General features: G+C 50.6%; 1 protein-coding gene across 2 annotated transcripts; it reads left to right on the top strand.

Annotated features, from left to right (window-relative positions):
- The first annotated feature begins 270 nt into the window (after window positions 1-270).
- Window positions 271-9,266, top strand: Klf10 (Kruppel like factor 10). 2 transcript variants are annotated; one of them, XM_021216873.1, is made up of 5 exons: window positions 271-419; window positions 3,118-3,348; window positions 3,442-4,354; window positions 4,845-4,934; window positions 8,500-9,266. In XM_021216873.1, exons 1-5 carry the CDS (start codon window positions 384-386, stop codon window positions 8,532-8,534), a joined length of 1,305 nt encoding a protein of 434 aa, XP_021072532.1. In that variant the 5' UTR covers window positions 271-383; the 3' UTR covers window positions 8,535-9,266. The 2 variants fall into 2 exon arrangements, with proteins under 2 accessions (XP_021072532.1, XP_021072530.1); XM_021216871.1 differs by lacking the exon at window positions 8,500-9,266 and having other exon boundaries at window positions 4,845-6,581.
- Window positions 9,267-12,513: the final 3,247 nt, after the last annotated feature.

Genomic DNA, 12,513 nt, shown 5'->3' with positions numbered 1-12,513 from the left:
CGAGGGACGGGCGAGGGGCGTCACGGAGTCAGGTGGTCCCCGGAGTTCCCCGGGGCCGGACCGAGGGAACACGGTGCCTCGGGTTGTGTACACGCTCCACTGACAGAGCTTCTTGCAGCCGGGCAGCCGCTGATCACGCGTGGCCCTGCCAGCTCATTGGCTGAGGCCTCACACACCTTTGCCGCTGATTGGACGACACCAGGCCCCGCCCCTCCACCCCGCCCGCGGCGCGGGGCAGGCAGAGCGGCTACCTGCACGGGGAGGGGGGCAGACAGCGCGGAGCGCGGTGGCGTCGACGTCTGGTGTCTCAGTGCTCCCGTCTGTGGCCAACTGAGCAGCACCAGCAGCCAGGCAGCTCGCGACCTGCGGCCAGGCAGCCAACCATGCTTAACTTCGGCGCTTCTCTCCAGCAAGCTTCGGTAAGTTACCTGGGGATGCTGGTCCTTGCCTGCCGGTCAGTGTAGGGGAGCCAGCCGGAGCGCGAAGCATGAGCCCCTAAACAAGCCACGCCTGAGAACCCAGGCTGCAGCGGGGTCTTGCAAGGGATTTCCTCCCTGCAGGCTGGAATATCATCGAGGGCATGTGCAGAAAAAGGGTCGGAAGAAGCAGCCTGGGACCTGGACCAGGGGAGAGCGATCCTGTCCCTGGGTATCCAGGAGACAAGGAGGACTCTCGGGGAGACCCCAGGAGACGAGTGAGCTGGAGGGGCTGTCTCCCTGGAAGCGCGGCGGAGATGGAGGGGGCGCCCTGCACCTGGCTCTGGCGGGAGATGCCCCCGTCTGCACCGGGAATGCGACCCGGGGTGGCAAGGACTACTCATGGTCTGCCTAGCCGAGAGGCGGGCGCCTGCTCTTCGGGGGAGGGGGAAACCCTGCCAGGTGGAGACCGCGCGGCTGGGCTAGCCCGGGGCTGGGGGAGGGGATGGCCGGCGTCGCGCGGGGTTCGGAAGGCACGCGGACTCTCGGGCCGCCAGGGGAGCCGCGGCACCCCCGCAGACGTCGGGAGGGGACTCCCATCCGAGGCGGAGGCAGGTGGCTGCCTGTAGACTACTCTTGGCAGGGGGCAGGGTCCTGCCTGGGAGCCCGACAGCTGGGCGGGGGAGTCGGGACCGCGAGACGCGGGGGCCGCGTGTCGAGGCGGGAACCGTGGGGCCGCGCGCCCGGAGCCCGTGCCGTGGGCGCCGCACGTCTGGGAGCCTGCAGAGACGGCTTGCGGGGGCTCAGGCTGCCGGAAGCAGCAGTCGGGGACGACGCGCCTGCGGCAGATGCGGGTGGGCTGAGGTCCCGCGGGCCGAGTGGGCGGAGCGCCCCGGGCTCCGGCCGCTCCCCGGGGGCGGCGAGCGGGAGGAGGGCGGCGGTCGGGCTTCCGCGGGGACCCGGCTCCACCCCCCGCGGCCGAGGCGGAGGCCGGGGATGGGCGGCGAGCGGGTGCACCCGGGGAGCTCCTCGTCCCCGAGTGACCCAGCCCCGGCCTCCGCCAGGGGCGGGAACGAGGCCCGGCCCTGCTGTCGGTTCCTAAGGGAACCGCGGCTCGGGGGAGGTGGAAGGGGCGGGCGACTCGGGAGCCGACACCGCCCAGCCCTCGCGCCGCGCGGCGCGCACTGGCGAGCGGTTGGCGGCGGCGCCCGCGGCCCCTCCCCGGCCGGGCGGGGGCGGGGGCCCGTGCTCGGGAAGTAGGGGAAAGGTGACGGCGCGGCAATTCCCAGTTCACGTTTCCTGCGCCGCCCGGAGCAGTCGCTGATCACGCTTTGTTCACATGCCTCGCCCCCTCCTCCCGCGCCCCCACCCTGCCCGCCCAGCCAATCCGGGCGCGGGCCGCGGGGCCGGCCGGCCAATGGCAGGGGCGGGCCGCGGGGACGTGCGCGCGGCGGGCAGTGTTCCCGGTGACTCACCCGCCAGCCTCATTGAGGTTAGGGCGGCCCCATCGGTCGGTCCCCGCCAGCGAGGATCTCCCCCGCCGGCCTCCCGCGCCCCGCCCCGCCCCGCGCCCGCCTCCACCCGGCTTCCCTTTCCTGCCTCGCACCAGCTCTTCGCTCCCCTCCTGGCTTCCCCTCCCGGCGCACATTCTTCACCCCTGGCTGCCTTTTTTTTTTTTTCCCACCCCTCTTTCTTTGAGTCTGTGACTATAGGCTTTTTACACTTACAGTCTTCATCCATTGCAGCTTACATAAAGGCGCGAACGATTATGCAATTACATTGTTAGTGATATTTCAAGAACCGTGTCTTGTTTTCCCACACTCAACAGGAAGATAGGCATTTTTTAAAAAGCTTTAAGATTATCTTTGCCATATTATTTATGTATTATGGTTTTTGCTTTGTCTTTTTGAGTGCGGCTGACCCTGAGCTTGTTATATAGCCAGAGTTGGCCTAGAGCCTTAGATTCCTGCCCCTCCCCCCACTTTATGAGGCTTTTCATAATTTTTGCAACCTCTACTTTGACCAGAAGAATTTGGAAGTTCTTTTAAAAAGGAAAGTAGAGATGGCTGGTGATTCTTTTGAAATGCAGGTCATGGAACTTTTATTGTGAGACATTAGGTTGAAGGTGTTGCACACAGAGCATGATCGGTTATCAAATCATGTTTTAATTAAATTAAAACCAACGTGTACTCTGGATGTTTGTGTTTGTTTGTTTTTGCAAATCCCAAGAACATATTTTATGACTGTCTGGTCCCTTACGGTACAGAAAAGCATTGCGTTGAATAAATCTGATTAAAAAAAATCATAGATATGAAGAGATTGAGACTTGACCAAAATTAAATATTTTCCCTCTTTGGCTGCTTTGTGTGTTTTGCATTTTGAGATGCAACTTTCAACTGATTGGCCTCCACATTCCTGAGATTATACATGTATCCCACCATGCCTGGCTGTGTTTGTGTGTGTCCACTTACTTAATATTCACCGTATGTGATGAAGTTACCAATTTCAGTCTCTAGATAACTAGATACCACTTTAACCTGGACATAGTTTACTTTAAATTAAGTTACATTTAAGACATTCGTCTTAATTCCCTTACTGGCAATGAGGCGGCCTTTAACCCTGAATTAAAACAGCAAGCATTGGACATCCCTGCGGTTTGGTTAACTAGGTAACTGATCAGCTTCAACTTTTGTGTTTGTAGGAGGGAAAAATGGAACTAATTTCAGAAAAACCCAAAGAGGGAATGCATCCCTGGGACAAAGCTGAGCAGAGTGACTTTGAAGCGGTGGAAGCACTCATGTCAATGAGCTGCGACTGGAAGTCTCATTTCAAGAAATACCTTGAAAACAGACCTGTCACGCCGGTGTCTGATACCTCCGAGGATGACAGCTTGCTTCCAGGGACGCCTGACCTTCAGACAGTCCCAGCTTTTGTGAGTATTTTCAGTGGGTAGAAGTGACAGCATTTTTTAGAGTTTACGCAATGGATCTCTAATTCCTCTCCTTGCTTGTGTTTGTATTTGCAGTGTTTAACTCCACCTTATAGCCCCTCTGACTTCGAACCCTCCCAAGGGTCAAGTCTGACTGCACCAGCGCCATCTACTGGTCACTTCAAATCATTCTCCGAGGCTGCCAAGCCCCTGGGTGCCACTCCTTTCAAACAGGAGGAAAAGAGTCCTTTAGCTGCCCCTCCCCTCCCTAAGGCTCAAGCTACCAGTGTCATCCGGCACACAGCTGATGCCCAACTGTGCAACCACCAGTCCTGCCCGGTGAAGGCAGCTAGCATCCTCAACTATCAGGACAATTCTCTCCGGAGAAGAACCCACATAAATGTTGAGGCTACTCGAAAGAACATCCCCTGTGCTGCTGTGTCACCAAACAGATCCAAGCCTGAGCCCAGCACAGTGTCCGATGGCGAGGAGAAGGCGGGCGCTGCACTGTACGACTTTGCCGTGCCTTCCTCGGAGACGGTCATTTGTAGGTCTCAGCCAGCTCCTTCGTCCCCAGTGCAGAAGTCAGTACTGGTGTCTTCGCCTACAGTATCCACTGGGGGAGTGCCGCCCCTGCCTGTCATCTGCCAGATGGTTCCCCTTCCTGCCAACAACTCTCTTGTTAGCACAGTTGTCCCCAGCACTCCTCCTAGCCAGCCACCAGCTGTCTGCTCACCTGTGTTGTTCATGGGCACTCAGGTGCCCGAGGGCACCGTCGTGTTTGTGGTACCCCAGCCCGTTGTGCAGAGCCCGAGGCCTCCAGTGGTGAGCCCCAGTGGCACCAGACTGTCTCCCATTGCCCCTGCGCCTGGATTCTCTCCTTCAGCAGCAAGGGTCACTCCCCAGATTGACTCGTCCAGAGTAAGAAGTCACATCTGTAGCCACCCAGGGTGTGGCAAGACTTACTTTAAAAGTTCCCATCTGAAGGCCCACGTGAGGACACACACAGGTACTGACCGCGTGGGCTCTGTCTCTGAAGTGGGTGTGTATATGGAATTAGACTGGACACCAATGCAAGGCAGGGTGAGGTGGATGACTCATTGTCTTTATTTTAGTCAGTTTGTCCCTGGGCCTGGTGACACACCCTTGTAATCCCAGCACTTGGGAAGTGGAGGCCAAGGGAACAACACATCTAGTAATATACATAATATATATGTATTTACATTATTATATTCAGGCGGGGTTTCTCTGTGCAGCCCTGGCTGCCCTGGAACTCACTCTGTAGACCAGACTGGTCTTGAACTCAGAAATCCGCCTGCCTCTGTCTCCAGAGTGCTGGGATTAAAGGTGTGAACCATGACGCCAAGCTTTGATAATTTATGAACTGACCAGCTTTCGATTTTAAACTCTATCTCTGCATTGAGTGTTAGTGTGGTAAAGTATATGGTTTAAAGACTGTATGAAAATGTATAGTAACCATCTGGTTTTCTTTGCTTCAGGGGAAAAGCCTTTCAGCTGCAGCTGGAAAGGCTGCGAAAGGAGGTTTGCTCGCTCCGATGAACTGTCCAGACACCGGCGGACACACACAGGTGAGAAGAAGTTTGCCTGTCCCATGTGTGACCGTCGGTTCATGAGGAGCGACCATTTAACCAAGCACGCCCGACGCCACCTATCAGCCAAGAAGCTGCCAAACTGGCAGATGGAAGTTAGCAAGTTAAATGACATTGCTCTGCCTCCGACCCCTGCTTCTGCACAGTGACGGCCAAAAGATGGAGACGCAGAATAAACTTTGGTCATAGTCAGGAGCCAGTGATGGTGTCAAGTGCTTCTGCAAGTCTGTGGCCCTCCAACAGGGCCTAAAGCAGAAGCCCCTGGCCTGGGGGAGGCCCCGCCTGGGTTAGATGACAAGAAGTGCTTCAGCCACAGGCAGGTCACAGAGGACAGGGCTCAGTTCTTACCACATACAGAGAGGAGAACCCTTCTATTCCTCTCGTGTTTTAGTCTGGAAGGTTTCGGCTGAGGTGAACGCAGCACAGGTTTTGAATCACATGCACATTGGGGACTTTGTTTTATCATTTATACTTGGGACTGGCTTTGTAGTGTGATTCGTTCAAAGCATTGGTTTCAAGAATATAGAGGCTGGAAATTACGGTACAGAAATGGAGCTAGAAAATGGGTTTGCGTTACACAAAGACGCCATCTTCTCCTCGAGTTATCTTCTTACCCCCAGTCTTTCCCGCCAACTCCGTGGATGAGCTAAGTATATCTAAAACTATCATTTTCCCACTGTTGTTGGTATTTGAAGTTGAATAGCTGTACATTGCTGTGGGGGAACCAAAGGATTGGAACCCTCATTAATTTAATTGCTTGGAAGTACAGCTAAAATCCTTTTTTGGCATTTTGTTTTGAAAGTTTAGGCATTTTACTCTACTTTAGATTTTAGTTTGCTTGCAGTTTTTTGTGTAGATTTGAAAATTGTATACCAATGTGTTTTCTGTAGACTTAAAATACACTGCACTTTGTTTAGGAAAAAAAATCTGGAGATGAAAATATGTATTATAAAGAAGAGGTGTCAAGAATTTGAGATAACTCCTTGAGAAAGGTGGCTTTATGTCATCAGCAAAGGACACTTACATCAAACATACACTGTGGTTCTTTTTTTTTTTTTTTTTCAAATTACAAAGTTTAATGACCATTAAAGGTGGACAGTGTCTTTTTATTTATAGGAGTTTTTCAGGATGTCAGAGTAGATAGGTAGGAAAATTGTTATTAGAACATTCTCTTCCACCTTGAAAAGGATGTTGATATGGTCATGTTCTTAGCGCTACAGTGTCTGGGCATCTGGGAAACTCGGAGACTTTTAAAGTGTCATAATGTGGTCACACCTGCAGTGTGAGGCATCGAAATCAGGGCCTTGCATGTCTTCTGTAAGAGCTCTTGTCACTGAGCTGTATCCCCACCCAAGAGCAATGACGTTTGCTAACAGTATTTCCTTCCTGTTGTAAAGTGGATGAATGATACACTTGGTCGTAAGGTAAATTATTCAGAACCCACAGTGAAAACCTCACCTTCCCATTTAAACTGTTTCCATATCGCGTAGGTTTCTCACATGCAAACTTGAACCCTTGAAAAAAGAGTTTTCTTAAAAATTATTTAAAAATCACGAGTTACAATTTGCACAATATTTTTTGTTGAACTTTATACCTTGTTTACAATAAAGACTTTTCTTTGGTATACATAGTGAGTCTGTTGCATGTGTTATTCTCCATCTCACCTTCATATTGACCTCACTCAGATCAGAACCTGAGGCTGGGTCGCTTTAAGATGATGTAACTGCTGTGGCCAACAAGAGAAGGCTGACTTGTCATCTGGAGGGACTTGTTCAAGTTGTACTCACTCGGACCAGGAAGAGATACTTTAGATAAAACAGATAAACTGGTTGGTCCTTAAGCAGCATGAGAGGTCAGTCACCTCTGGAGGGACACTTGCTAGTCATTTAGCCTTGTAAGTAGGGTGTGGGTTTTTTTTTTTTTTTTAATAAGGTCAGTATTTGAGTTGGTCCAAAGGTCTCACTGCTCTTAAGAACATCTGCAAAGGCCCCTGGTTGAACTTCTGGCTCACTTTTTGAGACAGTCTTAGTGTAGCCCAGGCTAACCTGGAACTCAAATAGCCCAGGGGGTCTCCTCAGACTTGCAGCAATCCTGTGCTTCTGGAATGCTAGGGTTCACCATGATTCCCTCCCCCCACCTCTCTGTTTTATTATTTTTTACCATCCTTGTATCAGTCCTTGAGGCGAGTTATTGTGGTATGCTAATTCCTTTGTTGTGTATTTCTTGGAGTTCTATATGGAAGACTAGTTTATCTCCTTAGTTATTCCTGTCGATATGGATTTGTGGAGACATAGATCATTCTCTAAGTTATAAGGGCTTTGTGACTCAGCTGTCCCAGTGTGGTCCTTGTGAACTCCTGACAGGTTAACCATTTTGATTGACAAAGATGGGAATTCTATGATCCAGCCTGTCTGTTCCCCGGAGTAACAGTTATTAGTGATTGTTCGGAGGATGAAAAACGTCTCCCTGAAACAGGCTGGCCTCGACCCTGCTACCCACTCTCAGCCTATAAGCGCTACGGATTTGCATCCTTTTTGTTTCCTGAGACAGTCTTGTAGCCAGAGCTGGAGTTTTCTCTTCCAGTCCAACCCTGCTACCAGCCTGTCTAATCAGGCATCTCTCAGCCCCTCCCTTGTTTCCCGTCTCTAGTCTCTTCCTGCTGAGTAGCCTTTCCCTTTTCCAAAGGGAAACCTGAGGGAGGCATCTCTGTTTAAATCACTTTAAAGACTTCCAGTACACTCAGGTCTAGAAGTTTCTTTCCCTCCTTGTGTATGTAACTTGAGACAGGTAGTCAAGGCTGGCCTTGAATTCCTGACTCCGGGCCTCCACCCGCTGCATGCAGAGAGCATTGCTGTGCACCACAGAACTCCTTCCATTGATTTTCATAAAACCAGATTAAGTTTTGCTCTGTAGTCCTGGCTGGCTTCAGATTAGCTGCAGTTTTCCCTGAGCTTTGCCTGGTGAGACCCCAGGTATGAGCCACTGCCTGCAACAGCACTGTATAAAAAATATGTGCCACATGTCATTTAAATTTTCCTCTAGGCTTGGGCCTACTTCTGACTCCGGCCCTGGGGAGAGTTACTGTGAGTGCAAGGTCAGTCGGGTTTACGCATCAAGTTCCAGGTAACGAGGTCCTGTCTTAGGTTATTTTCTAGTAGACACATCAAAAAGGCATACCCAGAATATCTCCACACTGCGTCAGTATCATGGCGATGATCCTAGTCCATCTCTTCTGAAGTTACCCTTGGAACCCACTCTTGCATGCTCACAGCACATCCTACTTGGGGCCAACCACATTTCAAGTGCTTGGTAGTCACGGGTGGCTGGTAGCTAGCTGCTTGGGGCTCCTTGCGGGTCCCCAGTACCCTCCAGCTCCCCCATCCTGTACCCTGTGTCCGAGACCCGAGCCTTACTGCTACTTCATGTGTGCAGAATGTTTTCCCTGACCTTCTCCCTTGACATTTCCACTATCACCGTCATCATTTCCTGTTACTGAAATTGCCTAATGTCTCCGTTTTGTTTTTTTTTTTTCCCAAGAGGACAGGAGTCTCTGAGCCTTGCCCTCAGCATCTAGCTTAGTGTCTTACACATAGCAGGGGCTTAGTGACTTTGCTGAACTGAAAGGGAGCCCGTGGAGCCACAGGAGGGGAATAACTAGATGTTCTATAACATGCAGGATACGGACAACAGCCATGGGATGCTGAAGCCTGCCCTTTGATTCCTTGTTGGTGCTGGAGGGGACCTCTCACTGCAGGCTCCAGACTTAAAGAAGACTGATAGCGTTTATTAGTGGAATACTTGTCTAGCATGTGCCCAGCATCGGAACAAAAACAGTCGTGGCACACCTATTGTGTTTTTTGTTTGTTTTTGTTTGTTTGTTTGTTTCTTTTGTATTAAACAGGGCAGGGATAAGGTTTGATAGGGGTGACACAGGTCCTTCAGCAGAGTCAAATTATTTGCCTGGAACTGCTTAGAAATGTCACCTTGGTAGTCCCTCTGCTCTTCCTCATTGCTCTCAGGAAGTACCAAGAACGATGAAGACCCTCGTGGAGAATTTTGGGCAGGCCTCTTCCTGAAGATGAATGGGCAGGCTTCATTCTGTGGCTGTGCTGCTAATGTGCTAGTACCTAAATCCAGTCCTGGTGGGGAAGCCTGGGCTAAGACATGACCTTGAGCTGACTCATTAACAGCAGAGCATCGCCACCAGATAGCAGAGGAAGTGTCAGCGAAAGAGTGTGGGTCAGCTTGAGAGACCTGGTGTCCTAGAATTCTCTGGAGAAATCTAACTAATAAAACAACATTTTATACACAACACACACACACAGCTCAGAGAGGTTTATTTATTATAAGGAATTGATTATAGGGACGGATAAGCTAACGGCTGGCAAGCTGGAATCCCAGAATCTCAGTTCAAGTACAGAATCGTAGCTCTAGTACAAATGCCATGACCCACGGAGCTTACTTTGCTTTTTTTTTTTTTTTTTTTTTTTTAAAGATTTATTTATTTATTATATGTAAGTACACTGTAGCTGTCTTCAGATACTCCAGAAGAGGGAGTCAGATCTTGTTAAGGATGGTTGTGAGCNACCATGTGGTTGCTGGGATTTGAACACTGCACCTTTGGAAGAGCAGTCAGGTGTTCTTACCTGCTGAGCCATCTCACCAGCCCTACTTTGCTATTTTTTGAGAAAGGATCTTATGTAGCTCAGGTTGGACTTGAACTTACAATATAGTGAGCGTAACTGTGAACTTCTGATCCTCCTGCCTCTACCTCCTTCCCATGGCTGTGTACCACCATGCTCTGGGTTGGTCAGTGCAGAAGACTGAACAAACACTTTGTGTGTAAGCAAGGCCCCCCACCAGCTGCGCTGGAGCCTAGTCTCTCGTTCTATGTTATGAGGGATGTAACTCTGTAGCCTCCGGAGTGCTGGGACATAGAGGTGCATGCTACCACCCCACCTTCAGTTTGAGCTCCGAGGCGAGGGGAACAATGCTCCTGCTGCTGATTGAGACCCCTCCACCCACATTAGAGAAGGTAAATCTGCTTACTCAGTTTATCCAGCTATGCCTTTAGAGACCCATCAGGGAATTAGACCACAGACGGGCGTTCTGTAGTCCGACCAACTGACACACAGAATTAAGCACCACCCACTGTGTATTCCAGTTCTGGTTACGCTGCAGGAAATGGTGCTTCAGAATTCTGAGTCTTGGTGTTCACCTTTAGGGGCTAAACAGACATGCCTGCTGTTTCATGCCTACAGCCAGCAGCAAACTCCAGTGAGATTTTGTACACCAGAGCCCCTGAAGAGCACAGCCCACTGTGTGTTTGTGGTTGCTATTCCAGGGTCCAGGTGTGAGAACACACAAGTGTCAGAGAATACAGTAGGATGCCTACCAAGGGCGGTCATCTATTCTGCAAGGAAAATCTACCTGGGAATTGGATGCTCATGGAGATCTGGTCCCCAGTGTTCTCACAATTCTGCCTTAGATCTAATTATTTGGGTGCCCAGTTACAGAAAGCTCACTGTAAAGGAGGTCAGTCTAATGGTAAGAAAAACACGCAGTAGAAAGGCATGGGAAAAACACGCAGCAGAAAGGCATAGGCGTTTGCCACTTGATTAGAAAGCGCACGTTTGGACAGAGACACTCCAGACACAGCCAGTCCATCAACCAAGGTCATGGGTCTACCCAGTCCCCTTTGCCCTGCTCAGAGTGACCCAAGCATCAGTAAGTTCTGCAAGCAAGCCCAGTGGACTCATGACCTCTGCCTAGACGCTCAAAAGACATACAAGTGGTAGAAAGTTACGCTCTAAGCTCTAGGTCATGATCCCATGGAAATGTGGGTCGGTACAAGAGACAAAGGCATCTTTCCCCCCAAAGAAATTATTAAGTCACATCTGTACAGGACTTATCCCAATACCATGGTTTTAAGTAACAGAATTCCAAAGCCACAATCCTCTTGTCTTTGGTTCGTTCTCGAAGAAAGAGTTGAGCGGAACAGGGTTGTGTGTTGCTTTAAACCTTCCCCGCTCCTTCCTGCTAGGAACTCAGTGCTTTCCCCAGGGGTACCTGTGACCCGGTGTGGCCCTGGCCAACCTGCTGGCAGTGGGCCTCAGAAAGGAGAAGGCTCATCAACACATAAAGTGGTACTCTGCCTCACTTTGACTTTCTTGAAAGAATTTACTTTTCAATTCTAAGCTTAGGCAGGAGCAGAGTCAAAGTCTGCATTTGGGAAAAGCAGCGTGGAATTCTGCAAAGAAAATGAAATAAAGAGAAAACGAGGCTGAGGCTGTGGACACGGGACTGCAGTTCTGCATAGGGAGGTGGGGGCAGAAAGATCACATCGAGATCTGTCTCAGAAACAAGACAGTCAAACAGAGCAGAAATATCCTGACGAGAAGGAGTCTTGACCCCGTGGTAGGCTTTGAGAGAAGTCATTCTTATTTATCTGATTAGATAATCAGGATCGATTTCAAAAAGACAACCATAGCTTTCATGGCCTCCCTAAAAGATGTCCACAAGCACTTCAAGTTTATTGCCAATAGACAAAGAAAACCAGGGCGGCCTTGTGAAAGGAGCCCTCTGGGGTCACTGCCCTGCATGCTGAGATCAGTTCTCTGCCACCTGTAATCAGGAACCCAAGCAAACAACTTAACCATGTCTCGGCTTTGTTTCTCGGTCTCTGAGTTTCATCTGACCTGTTTTCCAAGATAGAATAAGACTAGAGAACTGTGGGAAGGGGTGAGGGCATAGCGGAGGGAGGGGCAGTGTCGGCTGAGATTATGTAATGCTCTGACTTTCACCACGTAGGGAGAAGAAAGGGAAGAGGAAGGAGAGGAGGAGGGGGAGAGAAAGAGAAAGGAAGGAAGGAGGGAGGGAGGGAAAGAAGAAGGGAGGGAGGGAAAGAGGAAGAGAGGGAAGGAGGGAGAGGAAAGGACCAGTGAGTTGAAGAGGCCACCTATGGTAGCTATTACCCTGATGCAGCTGAGATCAATTATCTAGACAGAAATGGCTCCTACAATAGGGCCAACAATCTGGTGTCACTCTATGGATCGAAAAGTCCCAAATAGTCTCGGTAGGGGAATGGAGCCATTCAGTAGCCATTTTTACACCAGGTATTCATTCATGCAGTCTCCTACTCTTATGAGAGAGCCAGGCTGTGGAACCAACGGAAGGTTGACCTGTGATTTCCAGGATCTCTCATAAGCAAGCTGTCTGGGAAATCCAGCTGCCATGCCGTGAGGACAAGCAGGAGGTTGGCATGGGTGGGGGGGGGGGGGGGAGCTTTGGCTAGCAGCTGGCACTTTCGTAAGCCACAGGAGAACACTGTGGTATTCCCTCAGCTTCACTGAGATTTCAGGTGACATGTTAGGGTGACTTATAAACAGAAATTACCACGACTTAAGTGGCAGAGCGCCTGCCTGACAGAGCCGGCAAAAGAGTCAGTCCCAAGAGGTGGCACTCAGTTATGTCAGTTTCCATGCTAACTGGAGATAAGGAGAGTATGTTTGTGTGAGTGTGTGAGGGAACAGTGTGTGTGTGTGTGTGTGTAAGTATT

The sequence above is a fragment of the Mus pahari genome, chromosome 17, assembly GCF_900095145.1.
Source record: "Mus pahari chromosome 17, PAHARI_EIJ_v1.1, whole genome shotgun sequence".
In the NCBI taxonomy this organism is placed as follows: domain Eukaryota; kingdom Metazoa; phylum Chordata; class Mammalia; order Rodentia; family Muridae; genus Mus; species Mus pahari.
Note: the sequence above shows the minus strand (reverse complement) of the source record. Positions and strands in the feature narration are given on the sequence as shown.